Raw genomic sequence first — 24825 nt, forward strand, 5'->3', positions numbered from 1 at the left:
AAAACACTGATGATGGAAATTGAAGATGATACAAAGAAATGGAAAGATATCCCATGCCCTTGGATTGGAAGAGTAAATGTTTTTAAAATGTCCATACCACCCAAAGCAATCTACAGATGTAAGGCAATCCCTATCAAAATACCCAAGACATTTTTCAGAGAACTAGAACAAATAATCCTAAAATTCATATGGAATCACAAAAGACCCTGAATTGCCAAAGCAATCTTGAGAAAAAAGAACAAACATGGAGGTATCACCCTCCCTGATTTCAGATTATACTACAAAGCTACAGTAATCAAAACAGCATGATACTGGCACAATAACAGACATATAGACCAATGGAATGGAATATACCCACTCACTTCTGATCAGTTGATCTACAACAAAGGAGGCAAAAATATACAATGGAGAATAGACAGTCTCTTTAATAAGTGGTGCTGGAAAACCTGGACAGCTACATGTAAAAGAATGAAATTAGGGCTTCCCTGGTGGCACAGTGGTTGAGAGTCTGCCTGCCAATGCAGGGGACACAGGTTCATGCCCCGGTCTGGGAAGATCCCACATGCTGCAGAGCGGCTGGGCACGTGAGCCATGGCCACTGGACCTGTGCGTCTGGAGCCTGTACTCTGCAACGGGAGAGGCCACAATGGTGAGAGGCCCCCATACCGCAAAAAAAAAAAAAGAATGAAATTAGAACACTCCATAAAACTATACACAAAAATAAACTCAAAATGGATTAAAGACCTAAATGTAAGATCTGAAACTATAAAACTCCTAGAAAAGAACATAGGAAGACCATTCTTTGACATAAATCCTAGCAATATTTTTTTTGGATCTGTCTCCTAAGGCCAAAGAAATAAAAGCAAAAATAAACAAGTGGGAGCTAATTAAACTTAAAAGCTTTTTCACAGCAAAGGAAACCCTCAACAAAAGAAAAAGACAACCTACTGAATGGCAGAAAATATTTGCAAATGATATGACTGACAAGCAGTTAATCTTCAAAATATATAAACAGCTCACACAACTCAATAACAAACAACTCAATCAAAAAATGGGCAGAAAAGGGCTTCCCTGGTGACGCAGTGATTGAGAGTCCGCCTGCCGATGCAGGGGACACAGGTCCGTGCCCCGGTCCAGGTAGATCCCACATGCCACACAGCGGCTCGGCCCGTGAGCCATGGCCGCTGGGCATGCGCGTCTGGAGCCTGTGCTCCGCAACGGGAGAGGCCACAACGGTGAGAGTCCCACGTACCGTAAAAAAAAAAAAAAAAATGGGCAGAAGACCTGAATAGACATTTCCCCAAAGAAGACATACAGAAGTCTAACAGGCACATGAAAAAATACCCAATATCGCCAATTATTAGAGAAATGCAAACTAAAACTACAATGAGATATCACCTCACACCTGTCAGAATGGCCATCCTCAAAAAGTCTACAAATAACAAATGTGGCAAGGATGTGAAGAAAAGGGAACCCTTGTACACTGTTAGTGGGAATGTAAATTGGTGCAGCCACCATGGAAAACAGTATGGAGGTTTCTCAAAAAATAAAAATAGAACTACCATATGATCCAGCAATTCCACTCCTCGGTATATATCTGGAAAAAAATAAAACACTAATTTGAGAATATACATGCATTCCCAAGTACATAGCAGCACTATTTACAATAGCAACATATGAAAGCAATCCAAGTGTCCATCAGCAGACAAATGGATAAAGAAGATGTGGTATATTTATAAAATGGAATACTGGCCATAGAAAAGAATTAAATTCTGCCATTTGCAGCAACATGGATGGACCTAGAGAATATTATGCTTAGTAAAAAATCAGACAAAGACAAATATTGTTAGATATCACTTATATGTGTAATCTAAAAAATAAAACAAATGAATGAATATAGCAAATCAGAAACGGACTCACATATATAGCAAACAAACTAGTAATTACCAGTGGGGAGAGAGAAGGGGAGTGCAAGATAGGGATATGGGATTAGGAGATACAAACTACTATGTGTAAAATAGATAAGCGGGCTTCCCTGGTGGCGCAGTGGTTGAGAGGTCGCCTGCCAATGCAGGGGACACGGGTTCGTGCCCCGGCCCGGGAAGATCCCACATGCCGCAGAGCAGCTAGGCCTGTGAGCCATGGCCGCTGAGCCTGCGCGTCCGGAGCCTGTGCTCCGCAACGGGAGAGGCCACAACAGTGAGAGGCCCGCGTACCGCAAAAAAAAATAGATAAGCAACAAGAATATATTGTACAGCACTATTATAGTCACTATTTTGTTTTCTAATAATTTTTTAAAAATTTTATTTATTTTTGGCTGCGTTGGGTCTTCGTTGCTGCACGTGGGCTTTCTCTAGTTGTGGTGAGCGGGGGGCTACTCATGGGCTTCTCATTGTGGTGGCTTCTCTTGTTGCAGAGCATGGGCTCTAGGCGCGCGGGCTTCAGTAGTTGTGGCACATGGGCTCAGTAGTTGTGACTCATGGGCTCTAAAGCGCAGGCTCAGTAGTTTTGGCGCACGGGCTTAGTTGCTCCATGGCATGTGGGATCTACCTGGACCAGGGCTCCAACCCGTGTCCCCTGCATTGTTAGGCAGATTCTTAACCACTGCGTCACCAGCGAAGTCCTCCCCAGCATACTTTCTTCCACTGAAAAACTGCCCTTTCTCCTTCCTATGTGGTTCTGATGAAACTGGTCATCACAGGGCCCTGTATGACCTCCAGCTAATCATATGACCATCCTCCTTTTCACAGTGACTGGTCAAAGTTACATGAACCAAGCAGGGCCACAGTCCATCCATGCAATTTCATGTAAGGAATCTGGGAGAGGGAATGTCTTTTGAGTCATGAACAATAAAAATGAAAGCTTACAGCTGTCAGAAGCCACCTTTCCCATCACATGAAAGGACCTGTTGGTAGAGAGGAAGAAAGGAGAGAGAAAGCTAATGATATCATTTGAGTCCCTATAGAGTGTCTTGGAGCACTCCTGCCAGCTCCACCCTGAACTTCCCAGTTACCAGAGCCAGTGAATCCCACTTTGCTCAAGCTTGTTTGGTTTTCTGACATTTGCTTATAACCAAAGTGTCGTGACTAATACAGGCTTGTTTCAAGCTAACTCTTCTTACTAATTAATATGTATATTCCATCTCTGTGTCGTTATCAAACCAGGAAACACAGCTGTTACCTAAAAAGCTTTTTTAAAATACAGATTTTTAGGCCCCAACCTACTATTTTTAGGCCCCTAAAAACTACTATTTCAGCATCTTTAGGGGTGTAATCCTCACATCTGTATTTTTCTTTTTAACTCCACAGATAATTCTGAAGCCTAGCCAGTATGGACAACCACTAATCTATTCTATTACAAAAAAAACAAACATCAAATTCTAAATTGGCTTTCTCCTATTTGAATTGCATGGATCTTTCAGTCTAGAATCCTATAAAGGAAACAGGTAGGTTTCCCCACACTGACCACAATTAAACTCTGTTTCTCCCAATAGAAAAATCAGTAGAATATTTTAAAAACACCTTTATAGCATTTATCAATTTTTCTTAATTCTACTGATAGAAATCATTACTGGGAGGAGTATTATAATCACAAATGTGGGGGGTATATATATACAGGTTTAATGCTCCTTTAGTCCTCTATCATGAAACCAGCATAAGAAACAGAGTGGGTAGTCATGGACATCTAATGCAAATTTCTGTATTAAATGGCACGCAGCAAGGCCAAGCCATGTTCCTACATCTCTTTACATCTCCATCCTTTTACATCTGTACCAGTACAAATTGGTAAACCAATATATTTTACCAAGTGCAAAGAAAAAGCATCTTTTTAAAACAATGACATCAAGGCTAAGTTTCAAGTTGGTGATATAAGAAACCTCTGGCCAGGAGCCCCTTGGACAATCCTGTGAGGCAGTGTGGTGGGACAGGCAGGGCACTTTTTGGCCATTTGCAATGTCGTAATGATTCTTTTACATCTGAATATACTCATTTAAAACTGGCACTATGACAGCATGGTTCAGCAAAGTTTAGGCCAATCATTTCCACAGGATAATTTATATTTTATGTTAAGGGACAGATGTTCTACAGTCTTTATATCCTGAGCAGTTGTGAGAATCTTTGCATTTTTGCTGTTTCATATTATCATGTCCTAAAGGAAGACCCCTCTAAGGACTTCAAATAAAAAGGAAAACTAGTGATCATATAACATCACTGGGATGTAACATCACTTGGGTATAAAATCAGGATACAGATCACCACAGAGGGACCAAGCAGTAATCAGGTAATTTCTATAGCTTGACCATGATTATACTCCTTCAGTCAATCTCTTCTAGGATTGAAGACTGACAAGAAGGTATTTCCAGTTCTGCTTACACTCTTGAAAAATTAAGTAGAGAGGGAAAAAATCTTTAACTGTGTATAGTGATGGATGTTAACTAGACTATCGTGGTGATCATTTTGCAATATATATAAATACCGAGTCATTATGTTGTATACCTGAAAATAATATGATGTTATGTCAATTATACCTCAATAAAACAAATTAAGTACAGGGATCTCATCAGGGTAGGGAGGGTAGGGAGGAGGGTATAAAAAAATCAATGGAGGACTTCCCTGGTGTCGCAGTGGTTAAGAATCCACCTGCCAAAGCAGGGGACACGGGTTCCAGCCCTGGTCTGGGAAGATCCCACATGCCGCGGAGCAACTAAGCCCGTGCACCGCAACTATTGAGCCTGCGCTCTAGAGCCCGTGAGCCACAACTACTGAAGCCCGTGTACCTAGAACCTGTGCTCCTCAACAAGAGAAGCCACCGCAATGAGAAGCCCGCGCACCACAATGAAGAGTAGCCCCGGCTCGCCGCATCTAAAGTCCGCGCGCAACAACAAAGACCCAACGCAGCCAAAAATAAATAAATAAATAAATAAATAAGAAATCAATGGAGATGATATCTGACTATTAATGTTATCTTTTTTCCAGTTTTACTAGGTATAATTGACAACGTTGCTGGAAGTTGTAAGGCAAAGTACCAGAAAGAAGGGAGCTGGCCAGAGAAAGAGATCCAGAAATCTACACTGGGTCCCCTTGAGATTTTTGCCAAGTATTAAGGTATACTCACACACACAGAGAGAATCTACAAAGCTGCACAAAGAACCACTACTGGAAAAAGTATAACAACCAGGCTGCTGTGAACTGAACAACTACTAGAGTTCACGTAAGTCTGGGAGCCATTCGAGTCTGACCTCCAGAGTGGAGAGACCTTACTAAAAATCCTGCAGCATTCATTAGAGACCTCATAAAAATACACTTTTAGAGTAGGGCTAATCTAGTCCTAAAAGGCCACTTTATACCACCTTAATAATACTTAAAAACAAGCTTCATACTTGTTTTTACTGAAATTTAAATACTACCATTTACAATTGCTTCAAAGAAAACCAATTACTTAAGTGTAAATCTAACAAAATGTGTACTGAATCAGTATCCTGAAAATTACAAAATGCTGATAAAAGAAACTAAAGGAGGGTCTTACCTGGTGGCGCAGTGGTTGAGGGTCCGCCTGCCAATGCAGGGGACACCGGTTCGTGTCCCGGTCCGGGAAGATCCCACGTGCCGCAGAGCGGCTGGGCCCGTGGGCCGTGGCCGCTGGGCCTGCGCGTCCGGAGCCTGTGCTCCGTGGCAGGAGAGGCCACAGCGGTGAGAGGCCCGTGTACCGCAAAAAAAAAAAAGAAACTAAAGGAGACCTAAATACATAGGAACCATACTGTGTTCATGGACTGGAAGATTAAATATAGTAAAGATGTCAATTCTCCCCAACTGATGGATAGGTTTAATGCAATTCCTATCAAAATCCATGAATTTTTTTGGTAGACATAGACAAGTTATTCTAAAATTTATACAGAAAAGCACAGTACTTAAAATAGCTAAAAAATTTTTTTGGAAAAGGAAGAATAAAGTGGGAGGAATCACTCTATCCAGTTTTAAGGCTTACTGTGTTGACTCCCCAAGACCACCTCCAGGTTCGATGATTTGCCAGGAGGACTCACAGGATTCAGCATAATCATACTCATGGCTATGATTTATTACAGCATAAAGATATAAAGCAAAATTAGCAAAGGAAAAAGGTGCATGGCGTAAAGTTTGGAGGAAACCAGGCACAAGTTTCCAAGAGTCCTCTCCCACTAGAGTCACAGGACTTGCTTAATTTTTCCAGTAACAAGTTATGATAACACATGTGAAATATTGTCTACCAGAAAATCTCATTAGAGACTCAGTGCCAAGGTTTTTAATGGGGACTAGTCACAGAGCACACTCTGCCTAGCACAATCCAAAATTCCAGAGTCGCAGAAGGAAAGCAGGTGTTCAGCATAAACCATCATTGTTTACACAGTTTAGGCACAATGAGCTACCCTTATCAGTTAGGGTGGTCATTATCAGTTAGGAAAGTCCTCCTGAAATCCTAATTTCCAGATGCTAGCCAAGGGCCAACCTTGGAAGAAGATCTTTCTAAGGACAGCAGTGACAGGTCTATTAACTTTTTTTGCATGCCATACAGCTGTATCACTACATAGCTATACTAATCAAGACAGTGTGGTATTGGCAGAGGGATAGACATATAAATCAACAGAACAGAATAGAGAACCCAGAAATGGACCCACACAGTTATCCCCAACTGATTTTTGACAGTTACAAAGGCATTTCAGTGGAGAAAGAATAGCCTTTTTTCAATAAATGGTGCCAGAACAATTGGACATGTAGACACAAAAAGATGAACCTTGACTTAAAACTCACATGTAATACAAAAATTAATTTAAAATGGATTTTGGACTTAAATATAAAATACAGAATTATTTAAAAGTTTGGGAAAAACATAGGAAAAATCTTTGGGCGGTAAGGCTAGGCAAAGAGTTCTTAGACTTGATAACAAAAGCATAATTTGTAACATAAAAAATTGATAAATTGGGCCACATCGAAATTTAAAACTTTTGCCCTGAGAAAAACCCTGTTAAAAGGATGAAATGACAAGATAAAGAGTGGCAGAAAATATTTTTCAACCACAAATCCTACAAAGGTTTGAATCTAGAATATACAAAGAGCTCTCAAAAACAGTAAAAAAAAAAAAAAAAAAGACAACAAACAATCCAATTAGAAAATGTGGAACAGACATGAACAGACGTTTTACTGAAGAGGATATACAGATGGCAAATAAGTACATGAAAAGATATTCAATATCACTGGCCATTAGGGAAACACAAATGAAAACCACATTGAGATGGTACTATACATTTACAAGAATGGCTAAAATAAAATGTATAGTTATAACACCAAATGCTGATGAGAATTTGGAGAAACTGGATCGCTCATACATTGCTTGTGGGATTGTAAAATGGTACAACCACTCTAGAAGAAACAGTATGACAGTTTCTTACAAAACTATACATGAAGTTACCAATGACCCAGCAGTTGCACTCTTAGGTAATTAGCTCAGAGAAATGAAAACTATGTACACACAAAAACCCATACACAGGGGCTTCCCTGGTGGTGCAGTGGTTGAGAATCTGCCTGCCAATGCAGGGGACACGGGTTAGAGCCCTGGTTTGGGAAGATCCCACATGCTGCGGAGCAACTACACCCGTGAGCCACAACTACTGAGCCTGCGCGTCTGGAGCTTGTGCTCCGCAACAAGAGAGGCCACGACAGTGAGAGACCCGGGCACCACGATGAAGAGTGGACCCCGCTCACCGCAACTAGAGAAAGCCCACGCACAGAAACGAAGACCCAACACAGCCAAAAATTAATTAATTAATTAAATTTTAAAAAATTGGATCATATAAAAAAAAAACCCATACACAAATGTTCATAGCAGCTTTATTCATAATTACCAAAACATGTAAAAAAACTCAAATGTCCTTCAACACATGTATGGTTAACCTGTAGTATAACCATAACATGGAATACTATTTAGTAATAAAAAGGAATGAACTATTGATACACACAACAACTTGGATAAATCTCAAGAGAAATATGCTGAGTGAAAAACCCACTGTGGGGGTTAAAGAATATCACAAGAGATTCTTGTGATGGAACTGTTGTGTATCTTGATTGTGTTGTTAGTCACACGAATCTACACATGTGATAAAATTGCATGGAACTAAATGTACACACACACCCACACATATAAGTGCATGTAAAACTGATGAAATCTGAATAAGGTCACTGGGTTGTTATCGATATAAATTTCCAGGTTGTAATATTGTACTATAGTTGTGCAAGATGTTACCATTAGGGTAAAGTAGCTGAAGGGTACATAAGAGCTCTCTGTGCTATTTCTTACAAGTGCATATAAATGTAGAATTATCTCAAAATTGAACTTAAAAAAAAAAAGCTTCCAAAGAATCAAACTGATATGTAAGTTAACAGCTTTGTCTACCCATACATTATGATGCATAGTTTAAACACAGATAAACAAAAAACAGTTGACACCTTGAACATTCTGCCTGGATACCTCTTAGGCCAGATCCATCAGTTCATTAAATATATTTTCTAATTCTCCACGTTATCACATTTGCTAAACCATCTGCCATGACATAACAAGAGCCTCCTTTCCTCGAGCTTCCAATGACATTTTTCTTATTTTCCTTTAAGTCCTTATTGACACCCTCCTCGATGCCTATCAGGATTCCACTAACAGTCTTCTTGAAGCCCTTTCAACTTCTGCCTGACATACTGTCCCAAAGTCAATGCCACATGTTTTAGGTTTTTGTTACCCCCAATCTTGTTCCACTTATGTAATGCTGTATAACTATTCCAAAAATATATGAAAAAACAATGATTTTATTACAACTCACAATCAAGAAAATCAGGAATTTACACAGGTTTTAGCTAGGTACTCATTCTATTCTTTGTGCCATCAACGTGTTATTGAACGCAAGTCTGTGTGCCCAGTGACGCACAGTGAGGCCGAACAATACCAAAACGTCAGAGTTTGGAGCAGAGAAAGGTTTATTGCAGGGTCATGCAATGAGACAGCTGGCTCATGTCTTAAAAACCCCAAATTCCCCAAAAGCTTTCAGCAAAGCTCTTTTATAGGAAAGGGAAGGGAGGGGTGTGGTTAGTTGTTGCAAACTCCTTGGTGTCAGATCCTTTGTTTTTGAGGTCAGGTTAGGGTCAGGTCACAATGTTCCTGTAAACCTCTAACAAAGAAATGTTATTCTCTGTTCTGACAAGAAAGGGCAAGATCCCAAGGCTCAACTTTCTCCCTCCAAGGTCCAGGCCCTGGCTAAGAGAGGGACCCTGTGCAGGCTGGTTACCTTGCCCAGGAGCATTCGTCCAGCACCCAGTCAGGGTCCTCCTGCCAGTGCCCAAGCCAGGCTGAAGAGGCAGATCTCAGCTGGTAGTGCCCTCAGGGCCAGGTCCCCAGACCCTACCCAGCCATCATCACTGAGGGAGCCAGGTGCCCAGGACTCAGCCAGCCCTCAGGCTTTTCATTTAAACTGGAGAGAAGTATTTATTTAGGATCAATAGGAATACAAATACAAATACCAATCAGGTGAATTCCCAGGTCACAACAATTGCTCCTCTTGGAGAATAGCCCCAACCACAAAGGTGGACCTGAAGTAATGATGTGCAATGTCCTTGCAACTTAACCCTGACATTTGGCCACCTTCTAGGGGTAGATAACTGATCTAAGCTGGACCAATTTTTGAAATTTGCATGGAGAGACTGAAGCTGGGTAAAGCTGTTACCTTAAATAGCAGGGTCCATATACACCCATGGAGACAGCTGCCGCCGTTAGGTCACAGAAGCGGGGATAGGGGAGAGGTTCACTGCTGCTTCAAGGTCTGGGCCCAACCAGTGGGTGACTGTGGTGAGGGATCTGGAGCTCTGCGGGACACAGGCTTCAGCCTGTCCCTGGGTCCCCAGCTCACCCCCCCGCCTGGAGGGCCCCGGGGAGAAGGCCGCCATCTCCCTCTCACCACACTCTCTGCTACGCAGACCACTGAGAGCTGATTGTTGGCAGAGCGGGACCTCTAACTGCCGCTCTCAGGGTCTCGTGCTTATGGTCAAGCGCTAATGGTTTCATGCCCACCCCACCCCTATTACCAAAGGAAGTTACTCAGTGGTATTCACCTGGCCAATGTGAGGCTTGGAGGGATCAAGACAGCTTCACTCACATATCTGGCACCATGGCAGGGATAACTAGACTGCTAGGCTTGGCTGGCTTTGTTGACCTGAACATGGTCTCTCCAGCATGGTGGGCTTCTCATATGGTGGTTCAAGTCTCTGAGAGCAAGTATCCAAGTAAATAAGACAGAAACCTCATGGTCTTTCATGACCTAGCCTCCGAAGTCATAGAGTTTCATTTCTGCTGTGCTGTATAGGTCAAATAAACCCCTAGTCTACCCAGATTCAAGAGGAGGAGACAGAGACCCAATGTCTCAGTGGAAAAAGTGTCCAAGAATGTACAGCCATTTTTAAAAACCAACATAACAAATCTGTACTACAGAAAACGTTAAAGGAAGTTCTTCAGGCTGAAGTGAAATGATACCAGATGGAAACTTAGATCTATACAAAAGAATGAAAGGCACCAGAAATGGTAAATATGTGGGTAAATTAAAAGGACATTTTTAAATTGGACAAAAAATTATGTGCTATTTACAAAATAGAATACTTAACAGTAATAAGAATAATGTACATGGAACAACATGAATGAATCTCACAATGTCGAGAGAAAAAAGCTAAACCTGAAAAGTACATATTGTAGTATTCCATTTATATAATGTACAAAAACAGGCAACAACCAATCTATGCTCTTAAAAATCAAAAGAGTGGTAACTCATGGGACAGCAGGTAATGACAGGAATGCGAGTTTGGGTCACTGGTAATGTTCTGTTTCTTGATCAGGGAGCTGTTTAGATATGTATGGTGGTTTAAAAACATCTCCATAGATCCTTTGACACTCCTTCCATCAGAAAATGAAGACCAATTCCCTCTCTTTTAATGTGGCTGGTCTTAGTGACTCACCTCTAGCAAACAGAATGCATTGGAACTGACAACATATGACTTCCAATGCTAGGTTAGAAAAGGCACTAGAATTTCCACCTGGCTCTCTTTCTTGGGTCATTCACCCTTGGTACCCAGTCACCATGCTTTGCGAAAGTCAAGGAGTCACATGTAAAGGCCTTGTGGAGGTATTCTAGTCACATACATAGCTAAGTTTGCAGTCAACAGGTAGCATCAACAGCCAAACATGTAAGTGAAGGAAACTTCTGATGATTCCAGCCCCCAGCCTTCCAATTATCCCAGCCAAGCCCTGACCGAACTGCAAATTCATAAGCAAAATAAATGTTATTTTAGGCCACTAAAGTTAGGGGTGATTAGTTCTGCAAGTATATGTAACTAGAACATACAACCAGTATGCTTACTTTGTGAAAATTCATTAAGCTGCATAATTATGATGTAGTCGGTCCTCCATATGCATGGGTTCCACATCTGCAGATCCAGTCAACTGCAGATGAAAAATATTTTTTTTAAGTTCCAGAAAGTTCCAAGAAGAAAACATGAGTTTGTTGCACATTGGCAACTATTTACATAGATTTAAATTGTATTAGGTATTATACGTAACCTAGATATGACTTAAAGTATGTAGGAGGATGTGCATAGGTTATATGCAAAGACTACTCCATTTTATTTAAGAAACTTGAGTATGCAACGATCTTGGTGTCCCCAGGGATGGAGGAGGGCCTGGAACCAATCCCCCATGGATACCAAGGGACAACTGTATACACTTTTCCATACATATATTATACTTAGGTTTGAAATAAAAATCATATCATGGAAACAGGCTCAAGTTTCTCATCAAATTTTTAGATTTTATTGCGATGTTTTATATAAATTCAATATTTCATATCTCCCTAACACTTTGCCTTTTACTTATAATTACATAATATAAAGAAAAATAATGGATTTTTTTCACTACATCCCATATAGACACCTCCTAATCTCCATCAGTTTATCCTTGCACACTGCCCAATTCTGATCATTTATCATGTGTGGATGTAAAAAAAGTTGGGAAGCACTGCTACAGGAGACATCTGCCCAGGACCTCTTCTTCTATAATATAGAGTCTCATTGTCCTTTGGGGAACTACCTCCCTTTGGGTGAATCAAGGTAGCTGAGACCTGATAATTGCTTAGCTTTTTAAAAAATCCTATTATACCTCACATTCTTCCAATAAATTTCTCATTTTATTTAAGTTAGCAATATTTAGTCTCTATTCTATGGACAGTACGTACTGATACATAACTCCAGTGCTAGCACACTGTGATCTATACATAGTTGATGATGAACAAATAAAACACAAAATGTTTATAAAATGATATTGGACAACTGATTTTTGTCAAAGCACAAAGGCAACACAGTGGAAAAAGAATAGCCTTTTCAACAAATATTGCTGGAACAATTGGTTATCCATATGTAACAAATACGAACCAAAATGCCTCATACCATAAATAAAACTTAACTCAAAATGCATCATAGACCTAAACATACAGCCTAACTGTAAAACTTCTAGAAGAAAACATAGGAAATGGCCTTTTTGAGTTAGGTTAGGCAAAGATTTCTTAGAAATGACACTAAAAGCATAATTCATAAAAGAATAAATTGGACTTTACTAAAATTTAAAGCTTCTGCTCTTAAAAATACACTATTAAGAAAATGAAAAGACAAGCCACATACTGGGAGAAGGCCTTTGCGAAGCATGTATCTGGATACATGTATCCAGGATATATAAAGAACTCTGAAAATTTACAAAAACAAACAACCCAATTTTTAAAAAATGTAACAAAGATCTGAGCAGCCACTTCACCAAAAAAGATATGCATTTGGCAAATAAGCACATAAAAAGATGCTCAACATCATTAGTCATTAGGAAAATATAAATTTAAACCACAAGATAACATTATACATCTATTAGAATGGCTCAAATTACAAACGGCTGACTACACCAAGTGTCCATGAGGACATTTTATAAACATTTTATTTTATGGAGGAAATGGAACTCAAATATACTCCTGATGGGAATGTATTGTAAAATGGTACAACCACTCTGGGAAAAAATTTAGCAGTTTCTTAAAAAGTTAAACATACATCTACCTATGATTCAACCATTCCACTTCTAGATTTTTATCCAAGAGAAAAAAGAAATATATGTCCATACAAAGACTTGTACACAAATGTTCATGGCAACATTAATGGTAATAGCCCCAAACTAGACACAACCCAAATGTCCATCAACAGATGACAAACTGCAGTGCATCCATATAATGGAATATACTCATCAATAAAAAGGAATGAACTACTGGTACACAAAACAACATGGATGAACGTCAAGATAATGACACTAAGTAAAAGAAACCAGACCAGAAAAAATGTAATACATACTGTCTGATTCTATTTATGTAAAACTTTAGAAAAGACAAATGAATCTATAATGACAAAAAGTAAAATAGTGGCTGCTTAGGTGTGGGAGGCATGGAGGGATAAGAGAAAAATTACAAAGGCACGTGAGGAAACTTGAGGATGATGGATTTATTCACTTGAATATAGTGATGTTTTCAAGGGGGTATACATATATAAAAACTTATCAATTTATACTCTTTAAATATGCTCCATATATTATGTCAATTATATCTCAATTAAGCTAAAAATACCTTCAGCTCAGCCGTCAGATTTTGAAAGGAGCAGAAAGGATGCAGAATGGAAATCTTGGTTAAAAGTCTCAGTGAATTTTGTGAATTATCCAAGTATGCCAGGAATTCATGCTTCCTCTGCCTAGCTGAGCTTCAGCACAGTTTAAGGAGCCATCTCCCTGATATTCTCCAGAAATGGTGACAACCGTCATTATTGGGTCTGTTTTCTGTTAGAAAACAGACCCAATCAGTATAAAATGAATTCTGTGTCTTGTGAGAGATTGTCAATTAAACATATAATCCACACTTACGAACATTTGTAAAGGGCTTTCTCCTTGCAAGATAATTTTAATATTGAGAGTGAATGTTTTGTATGTGAATTCCAATACAGACACACTCGTTATTTAATGCATCAGCACCTCAGTTTTCTCACCTGTGAAATGCCATAAGAAATAAGAAAAGCCAGGAAGCTAAAAAGAGCAGATTTTGCCAGATTTATTAATTCTTCCTTTTTGGGCAGAGCCTCTTTGTTCCCTCTCTGCTCTGAGAGGTGTCCATTTCTTCCCAACTCCACTGGCAGTAATTATCTTGAGTGAGTCAAGCTTCTCTCCCAGAAGATTCATCCCTCTATCACTAGACTCCTCAAGAGAGGTCCAAGAGGAAGGTCCCTGCCATTGCCCTGGCTGGCCATTAAATTAGTCAAGAAGGTGTCCAAGACTCTGCTGTGACTGGGTACCACACTGATGTCTTGGGCTGGCCTTGAGCTCTGTGCATTGTGTATTCTGGAGGTTGAGCTTCACTTTCCAGACAATCATTTTTTGTTGCACGGCAGGATGGGGAGTATCTCAACAGCATCCCCATTTCTAATTGCAAGTGGAGATAGTTTTCCAGGATGGCCTGTGTTCTCCGGGCTTTGACTCTTTAAGGGCGGATACAAGAACTAGGACCCACAGAACAGGAAAAGTGGTTGTGTCCACAGACTGTAGCATTAAGAGGCTCTAGCTTCAATATCCAGCTGTCAAAATGTGTGGGACTTTATCACCTCCAAAACTCAATTTTTTTTCATCTCTATAATGGGGCCAAAGCCATCTAATTTCTTTAATTGTTATTAACTTCCATTATAAATTACAGCAGACTGGCCAATTATTAACTTGAACACTAAAAATAGCATTTAACACACTAACTCAACTTTTTATTAAATATATACTTAAATGCTTGAATAATTATAACTTACGGAGAAAACAAGCTTTTCTCTTCTGAGTTAAGAATTTGAAAAGACGAGACGTAGAAGCAAGCCAAAATCAAGTCAAGTCCTAAAACGATACAAGCCTCAAGAAGCCAAGCAGGTTTGCCAACAAAGTTCCGCCTCCGTGCAAACTCTGCCCACTTCCGGCTGCCCCACCCACTTTCTAACACTGGAACACCGCCCCTCTCTGCGAGGTCCCGCCCCATGCACCTGATCCTGGTGTCCATTGGGCAAATACGAAAGCTGTATATACACCGAGCACACGCACTTTTGGCAGGGGCGTCTTCGCGCCTGCGCAGCAGACCGTCAGGCTGCTGGGGACTGGGCACTGGGGATTGGGGACTGGGGACTGGGGGCTGGGGGGAGGGGGGCGGAGGTCAGGCCGAATCTTCCTCCGTAATAAGAAGCTACGCGTCCCGCGGTCCTGGCTCCGTGGGTCCGGTCGGATCGGGCCTGGGCGCTGGAGCTGCTGTGGCTGCCGCCGCGGCGAGTGCGATGGAGGCTGTGCCGGGGCCCAGCGCTCACGCCGGGGGAGGCCGAGACTGCCGGAGGTTCTAGTAGATGAGGCGGCGGCGGCACGGGCTCTCCATGAGCAAGCGGCGGCGGCGACGGGTGCGGGAGCACCGGCGGTTTTCGGTCCCCGGGGAGGTACGAAAAGTCGGCTTCCTGGTGGACGGAGACTGGCCGGTGTGAGAACGCCTTCCGTGGCCCGGCCCTCCCGCCCATTACCCGCAGTCCCAGGCGCTCATCGGGCCACTGCCTGGAGGCGGGCAGGGGACGCCCAGCCCTTTCACCGGCTCCAGATTCGGGAACCCGCCCGCCGTGCGCGGCCAGCCCTAAATGCCAGGCCTTCCCCGGTGCTGCGGGCCCTGGGCGGGGTGGGCGTGGCCGGAGTGCGGGGGGCGGAGGTGAGCGCCCACCGCGCGCCCAGCCAGTCCTTGCGCCCAGCCTGGAGCTGCTTCGAGCGGGAGCTCAGCGCCGTTTTCCAGATTATTTGGGGCGCTGACTCGGGAGGGTACCCTTGGGACCTCCGAGCTGTTAGGGCGTCCGGCACTCAATGCCTTGGGCAAATGGTCTGGTCCTCACGACCTGCGTGGAGTACAGATTGTCACCCTTGGAAACGACTGCAGAAGAAATGTGTCATTTTGCCAAGGAAATAGAAGTCCAGGGAGTTTTCCAGATTTATTCAAACTGGAGGGCCTGTTGAGGCAGGGGAAAAAAGCCAGCAGAATACCTTCTTCAGGGCTTCTAAACGATGTTTTTGACGGTGTGGCCAGAACTTAAGACAATTTTAAGTAAAGCTCTTTGCAGCCATTTTTCCATCTCTTTTAGCCGCTTTTTTTTTTTTTTTTTTTTTGGCAATTTACTTTGTAACAAATCACCACGGTACAGCAGAAGCTACACTGTCTTCTAATTCTTTGCATCCTCTCTTACCTCCTTTTTTTCCCCCAGAAAAAGGCTAAAGAAATTAGTTTCATTTTATGTATGTGTATATTTTTTAATATATATATATAATTGTAGTTTAATTCTCTTAGAGTGTAACTTGCTTTACAGAGCTATAGTTACTCATTTGGTCATGTATAAAAGATAATTTGGCAAAAAATACTACAAAAATTTACAGTTCCTTTCCAGTGCAACATTTAGGAATTTGAACTCGGGCTCTTAATTATGACCTTGCTACAGAGTTCTTTAAAATGTAACAGAAATCAGTCAAACCATGAAAAAAGTTATTTTCATTTTTAAAGTATTTAAATGCCTTGTGATTTTTTAAAAATATGCTCTGAAGCATTTCTTCTTCATTTAGAAGAAACTGAGTTTGTGTTTCCTAGGCTCTAAATTTTCCACTCCCTCTTATTCCTAAGTGGTTAACTAGAGCCCACATGTTAGCAACTATATATAAACATCTACACTTCAGGCTAAATATAGTGTTGAATATTTTAGAGTCCACAGTATCTTGCCTAAGTCAAAAATACTCTGTGTGTGTGGTAAAATTGAATTTTTAGTCTGCTAGTGTTACAAAATCAGTTTGAACTTAATTTTTCACACAAAACACATAGGTCTGCAACACTGAGTGTTGGATTCCTATTGTGCTTGGGAGGATGTGGCACTTGAAAAGACAATCAAAGTAAGACACTGACCTCAGTCACTCATTTCTCTGTTCCTATTCCTCAGATGCTTCCAGTTTTCATGAAAACGGAAGGATGAAACATATTGGAAAACCCTGTGATGTTTTTAGTTTAGACATGCGTTTGTCCCAAATAAAGTAAAGCAATTTTTCAATTCAGTTTCATTAGGACCTCATTCTTTAATTTTTTTCAATTTTGCTTTAGATAACATACATATGACACCAACATGTTTATTAGAATACTGTCAATGATGTTAAAACCAAGTGCTTAGCTATCCTCAAGGTTGGGGGAAAGATAGGTACCAGTTTAAATAGGAAGGACGCCTCCGTTCATTCCCAAAACATGCAGAGAGGAATCAAGATAATTATCAAGTTCTGAATCAGCTCTTCCCAGCATGGCCTCTGTAGTTAAAATTATAGGATATCTAGCATGGTCCTAAATTTCAAATAAAAATCCCAAAGTGCATAGAAATGATTTTTGTTTTAGCTGTGCTACTATTCAATTAAGTTCTCACAATTACTCTTCATATGTTGTCTTTCAAAGCCAGTTGGTCATTATTCTGTAGCCCAACAAAGAATTCCATTATCAATTTCATAAGTGGAACCACACATATTATCAAGAAAATGAAGTACAGCTTGTATTTTGAGGGGAGGAAGAGGTTTACATTAGGAATACACCCAACCAAATTTAGACTGTATCTTTAAATAGTTTTATTTTTATTTAGGATTTTTTTGTTACAGGGTTTTCCTCTATGACTGATAAAATCTGCAATATAATTAATATAAAGTCCTATCAAATGACCATTCCGTACCTCAAGAAAAGGTTGCAGCTTCTTAAATGGTCTTTCCAGAGACCATGCAGGTTGCCAAAAAATGGCTCATAGCTTGTTTTAAATTTTTTTGTTACATTGGGGGTCAAGCTAACCAAATTTAATTTGAATCTTTAGATACCTTTATTTTCATTTAAACATATGCATTTAAAATATAAAGTCAAATTTACGAGTACTATCTTAAACTTTTAAAATGCAGGATGAAGACACTGTTTGAAGAGATCAAAGCATCAATTAAAAATAACTATAACCAAGATCGCTCATTTTGGAGGCCTGTTCTTCCTTGGGGAGGTGTTTTTACTATCAAAGCTGGCCGCAAAGCAGTATCCTGTACACCACTCTATGTTGAAATAAGACTGAAAAATACCTGCACCATAGATGGATTCTTGATGTTATTGTATGTTATTCTCAATGAAAATGAAAATTTCCCCAGGGAACTCTCTCTTCATTTAGGTAGAGAGTTTATAGACTGTTTTCTTTATTTAATGGACACCTACAGCTTTACAACTGTGAAGCTACTTTGGATTTGGGACAAAATGGAAAAACAGCAATACAAATCTGAAGTTCATAAAGCTTCATTAATAATTGATTTGTTTGGGAATGAACATGATAATTTTACAAAAAATCTTGAAAATCTCATGTCGACCATACAAGAGAGTTACTGTTCCAACTGGCGATGCCCAACTCGAGTGCAGGAAGATCAGCAGCGCACAATTAATATAAAGTAAGTTGCTCTAAAGTCTGTTTTGTCACTTTTAGCAAAAATAGTATACTTTTTTATAATGAATGATATATATAGAGATAGGGAGGTAGGTAGATAGATATAGTCAAAGTACTTCTTAAAGTACAGACCTGTGTAACAACTTACACGTAAAGCAACCACGCAAACGCAAGACTCTTTATTAGGTCCCATGACAAAAATGTAACTCTTCTATTACATCCAAACATCTCAGAATTTACTTTACAAAACCAATTGATAACTATTTCACTTGCAAAGTAATGAACTATTCAGTATGCAAAATGTTTTCCTCTTGCTCAGAATTTACTAATATGACTGTGAAGATAACTAATTCCTTGTGTCACAAATTTAACCTCTTGAACAACACTTAATACTATATTGGGATGTTTCACTCTGAATGGATCTCTGTCAGGTAGGCTAGGAAGATTGAACAGGAAGATTGAAAGTACTCCATGTCATGGCCAGGGCATGATTAGAGACAGGAACCCCAAACTTGGAATGTTAATACCTGAAGAGGACCTGGATGTGAGGAATTTTTCATTGGCTAGGAAAGGTTCTGATAGCTTGCTGAGTATTTTGGGCTTTCGGAGAGAAGATAGACCTCCAAGCTGGTAAATGATAGGGAGGAAGGCCAAACTGGCAAGCCCTAGTGGAGTATTGGGAAACATTAATGCCCCCAGGGGACATGAACAAGAAAAGGGATAATTGCCAGTGGAAAAAAAAAAAAAAACAGGACAGAAAAACAGACCCAAACACATTGCTGTCAGAAAGCCTACTTGGCCCTGTGGTCCAGGAAAACAGACCCAAACACATTGTTGTCAGAAAGTCTATTTGGCCCTGTGGTCCAGAAAAATAGAACCAAACACATTGTTGTCAGAAAGCCTACTTGGCCCTGTGGTCCAGAAAAACAGCCTAATAGATTTGCTCCCTTTTGGGAATGTATGTCACATACCTGAACTTATTAAATTCACATTTTCTGTATAGCATATTTAGTTTAATACTGTATTATAACATCATGCTACTTAGGGAAAGCTGAAGATACGTTATTTTTTTTAGGGTCTACCAATTAATGTCTCTCTTGTTCTGAAATACACTTTGTCCATTTTCCTGTATTGCTGATATGATGATGTTGGTTTTGAAATCTCCATCAGGAGAAAAAATTGTTACTCTAAATCATAATGGACTAAAAAAAGTGTTTCAGAAATTTGCCTTGTTTTTAAAAAACTAGTATCTTTTTATGTGTATATCTTTTGAAACTATAATGAAATATTTACAATCCTATATTAATACTAGTATTTTATGATTCTCAATAAAATATTTTTCATTATACTCTATATAACTTTTTAAGTCTTTTGCCTGTTTTTTAATCCTATGTTTAAAACAACCTCTGAAGTATGTAGGAAAAAAATTTTTTTTAACAAATCAGGAAACTGAGGCCAACAATGGCTGTAACTTGCATTGAGTCAGGTAACTAAGCAGCTACTCTCCTAATTCTGGGTCCTGCTTTCTTCGTCAAGACCAGAATCCACTCTATTGAATCCTCTCGGAAATTTTTAAAGTAACGACTGCATGTTTCAGGATCAGTTTATAGAAAGATTTAATGTTTCTTGAAAGCTTCATGCATTAATGTTTATTAAGTTCAACTGGTTTCTATACTATCTATAAGAAATACAAAGATGAATAACAGAGGTTATACTTTGATATGTGGTTTGCTAATAATGAATGACCTGTAAAATTTGTTATCCTAATAATGTATTTACATGTAAAATATCGAAACAGTTCTTACATGCATTTTGCAATTGTTGTAGTCCTCCCCAAGAAATTCCACATGGAAACTTGATACGACTGGCTGTGGATGAGTTATTCTGTTCCAGAATTGAACTGTGTGAAGAGTGTGGGTGAGTGTATGAGAGACATTTAAGATGAAAGTATTTGTACGTTTTTTATAAAGAAACCTGTATTGGTATGTTCTTTGATGTTAATATTTTATGAAATAGCAACTCATAAGTATTTAGAAAGCCTAATAGTTTTGGAATCTTAACACCTTCTAGTTTACTATGCCATTTTATGCTGTGTTGTCATTATCAATATCACTATATAGAATATAATACTACAGTTACTTGATGAATACAAAGCAAATGCCTTTTCTTTTTTTCCCTACTGCTGAGTAGGTACAATAAAACCTTGGTTAACCGGAACCCAGCTAATCGGGACCCTCAATTAACTGGATTTTTTTCTGCACTCCTCATTTAGGAGAAAGAGGTAAATGACAACCAAAAAGTTCAACGTGGTTAAAAAAAAAAGAAAAGGAAAAGGAAATACAAAGGGGCAGAACATATTCATCCCAGTCTCAATAATCTTTATATCTACAGTATTGTGCAATGAGAATTAATAATTAGAAGGGTGATCCTATGGCCTAATTAATCACAAAAGGAAAGAATAAAATACCTTCAGTTAATTGTACTTAAGTCCAAAAAGTGAACTAGTGTATTTTTGCAACAAATACTGAAACAAAATGGTTTTCTGGTAACTTAGTTTAGTCAGTGTTTTTTTAACCAAAATACTGTGCCCTGAGCATTCCGGTTAATCGAGATTTTACTGTATAATTGCGTTTGTTTTATTCTGATCCATATGCTTAATACCTGATACTACTAAGAAAACAGAATTTGCTTCATCCTAATGGCAAAAGGAAGCAATTAGGGAATTTCATCCAGTCTAAAGAAGACTATAAGAGTCATCTTATTCCCTCTCTGCCATTATTCCTGTTTGAAACCAGCCTAGAGAAAGAAAAATGTATTTACAAATAAAAACTTTTCTATCAGTCTAAAAGATACATGTTTTTATAAGCTTAGATAAACACAGCTAGCCTTTCCTGGAGTTTTAAAAGTATCATTTCCTATATAGAGAATCTCAAAGTTTATTAACTCTGGGAATTAGGCATATAAGGTATTAATATAGCCATACTGTTGATATATACCCATACCTAAAATAGATAATTATGCTTACTATGAAATTATGTAATAAAGGCAACCCAGAGTGATAAAAGGCAGCTTTGTCCCAAGTGTAGTAAAGTTCATGCCTATTTTCAATTTTAGGTGTGGTGGCTTAAGGGAATTTTCCCAGCGAGTGTTCTGCCACGGGGCACCCCCTTTTGTTGTCTTAAATATGCAGCATTGGAAATCTGAAGATCTGGCATATGTACCCTATTACTTGGATTTATCTGATCACAAGTATGTGTTTTTTTGTTTGTTTTATAAAACTAGTAAAAAATAAATTTATTTCTATATTTTTCTGCTATTCTATCATGATTTTGAGTAGCCCTTAAGGGAGATACGTATTGTTGGAAAAGTCATAGCTATCTCTAAATTTATGTAGCCTGGATAAGGTCAGAATCTACTGCAGGGAGTCATTGCTGGCAGAGTGCATAGTGGTTAAGTGCTTAGACTATGGAATACACTATGGAATAGCCCTACCTTACAAGCTATGTGACCTTGAGCCAGTAACAACCAGTTTACACGTCAGTTTTCTTATCTATTGAACAGAGATAACAGTATCTATCTGGTGCCATTATTGTGAGGATTTAATAAGATAGCACATGTGAAGGGTTTAGTACCTGAGAGATAGTAAATAGTCAGTAAATTCTGGTTGGCTATTACTTGTATTTCAAGTCAAAGTAGTGTATAGTATGAGGTCATCATTTAAACATAAAATGTTACTGTCATCATTAGATTAAGATATCTGCATACAAATTAGGACATACAGTGTTCTTTTAACTTTTTGCCTTAAAAATTTTCTTGTGTGTATTTTATATAACAGAACCATGCAGATTATGGGTTAAACTGTTAAAATATGCTTTTAAAAATTCTTAAATTATATCAATTTTAAAAATTCTTAAACATCTTTCTCCAAATTACCAATTATAATACATAATTTTTACAGATGGATATCTTTTACAGAGAATAGAATGCAAATAATCTCAGTTTTTTATTAGTTAAAAATTTAGGGAATTTTTTCTCAAGAACAAAGTATTGTGATTTTCTGCTACACTTTGTCATTTAATTTGCAGGTATTTGTTGGAAGGTGCCACACTGTTTAACAAAGAGGAACATCATTATTCTGCAGCTTTTCAAATTGATGGACATTGGATGCACTATGATGGCCTCAGAAATGTGAACTTAATTTTGTTAAATAAACCCCCAGAGTTTCTCCTCTTGTCATCATTAGTTTATATTCGAGCAACAGAGAAATAAATATAGACTGATGCTAAATTAAATTGTTTTCCCTCCTGCCCATGCTCCCCCAGATGAAGGGCTTTTATTTTGTATATACTTGGTATCCAAGGAAATAGTTCAGCTATATTAGTTTCAGAGGTGTATTATCTAGTGTTTAGCCCCAGGTATATAGAGAATCTATGCAAAAATGTTTGTATTTCTTTTTTCTATATCCCAGGTTATTTTTATACAAGCATATTTTATGTTGAAATAAAATATATCTTGTAGCCTTTGTATATGTACCTCAAAGGTTTTTTACAGTTCTGTCTTTGAATCCAAGAAAATACTTCATCATTTGAATTCTCAGTTTTTCTTTTTGGATATCCAAATAAAACCTGGGTATAAGTCAATTTTCAGTTTATATAAATTTAACAGTTCAAAATGTATCTGACTGTGTTTATTTGCCCTACCTCACTATAATCCAAAGTGCACTACTGGATCTAGTATGGATTTGAATGTACAACCTATAGATGGCTTAGTCTATTTTACCTGTTGACTTGCCTAATGTTCCTGCAACAGTTTTTTAAAATACTTTGGTGAGAATGTTTTTCTGGACTTCAGTTATTTCTTTGTAATGGTAAATTACTTTAACCACTTGTTAAAGTATTAAAAACCTACCAGTGGATTTTAACTTAACTAAGCTCCCAAACTTAAAGTTATTGTTACAGATAAATTATATAACTAATCTAAATGTTTAAATTAAATGTAATAGGAGTTCTCTAGTAAAAGTTTATTTTGCAGATAAGACAATTATAAAAAAAATGTTAGGCAAACTGTATGTTTACTAATGTTGGATGAATAATGGAAATGTACTTTAAATATGGATTTAAGAGAAAATGGGTGCCTGGGAATACAGTTGACCCTTGAACAACTCAGGGGCTGGGGCCCTGACCCCCCACGCGGTCAAAAATCCCCATGTAACTTTACAGTCATCCCTCCATATCTGTGGTTCCACATCCTCGGATTCAAACAACCTCGGATCATGTAGTACTGTAGTATGTATTTATTGAAAAAAATACACGTATAAGTGGACCCACACAGTTCAAACCCATGTTGTTCAAAGGTCAACTGTATTTCTCTTCCTAGTAAGTCATATTGGCACAGAGGAAAAAATACGTAAATTTTGGGGATAACATCTGTGTGCTCCCTTATAAGTAAATTGATAGCATGAGGCTTTCTTTGATTTGTAATATAAATCACCAGAAGTTTATAGTTATCAGAATATTATGTTTCTTTTCAAAGACCCTAAGATCTCTTTTCCTTTTGCAATTTAAAGGAAAAAAATAAGTAATGTTCTCAAGGGACAATACTTTTTGAAATCTATCATCATTTATTTTAGTGTTTTCAATAATTAGTCCATCCTAGGTTTTGGGTTGAGATTGAGCGCAATGTATTTGGAGATTTCTACACAGCAACACAGTTCACTGCCATATGCCAAATTGCTAAGGTTTAATTCAATAAATTAAGTCTTACATTGCATTGGTGCCATGTTGAGATAACTTACTGAAGAATGAATAAATGTGAGTGCAACATTGATGAGGATGCCTTTTTATTTTGTGTAAGAAAGGAATATTCATAGTATTTGCTCAAAAAGTGATCTATTTTATTAAAAAAATTCACCCCAGAGTTTATTTAAATTGTTCCCACATGTATTTAAATAGGATTTGATTTATAGTAAACTTTTCTGGGGACACCTTACTGCATGAATCAACTGCATGAATCAAAGTATACAAAAACACAAATATTAGCATATACATAAATGGTATCATTAACAAAATTATTCCTGATGCAGATTTATTCTTTTATAAATTGCACTTTATTTGGAATAATACTAGTTTGTCACGAAACAATGACTTACCTACCTCACAGGGTTGTTGTGAGGATTAAAATGTTTGTTAATATCTTGACTACCTTGAACATGCTAATAAAA

At 38.6% G+C, this 24825-nt stretch overlaps 1 protein-coding gene across 1 annotated transcript; it reads left to right on the forward strand.

The window, feature by feature from the left end:
• The first annotated feature begins 15339 nt into the window (after window positions 1–15339).
• On the forward strand, window positions 15340–23121 carry CUNH14orf28 (chromosome unknown C14orf28 homolog). The gene is made up of 5 exons (XM_029238540.1): window positions 15340–15578; window positions 18085–18609; window positions 20433–20522; window positions 21720–21854; window positions 22691–23121. The coding sequence occupies exons 2-5, from the start codon at window positions 18086–18088 to the stop codon at window positions 22872–22874; spliced, it is 933 nt and encodes a 310-aa protein (XP_029094373.1). The 5' UTR covers window positions 15340–15578; window position 18085; the 3' UTR covers window positions 22875–23121.
• The last annotated feature ends 1704 nt before the right edge of the window (window positions 23122–24825 follow it).

This window comes from Monodon monoceros, unplaced genomic scaffold (genome assembly GCF_005190385.1).
Source record: "Monodon monoceros isolate NGI ecotype Baffin Bay Population unplaced genomic scaffold, NGI_Narwhal_1 Super_Scaffold_21, whole genome shotgun sequence".
Classification (NCBI taxonomy): domain Eukaryota; kingdom Metazoa; phylum Chordata; class Mammalia; order Artiodactyla; family Monodontidae; genus Monodon; species Monodon monoceros.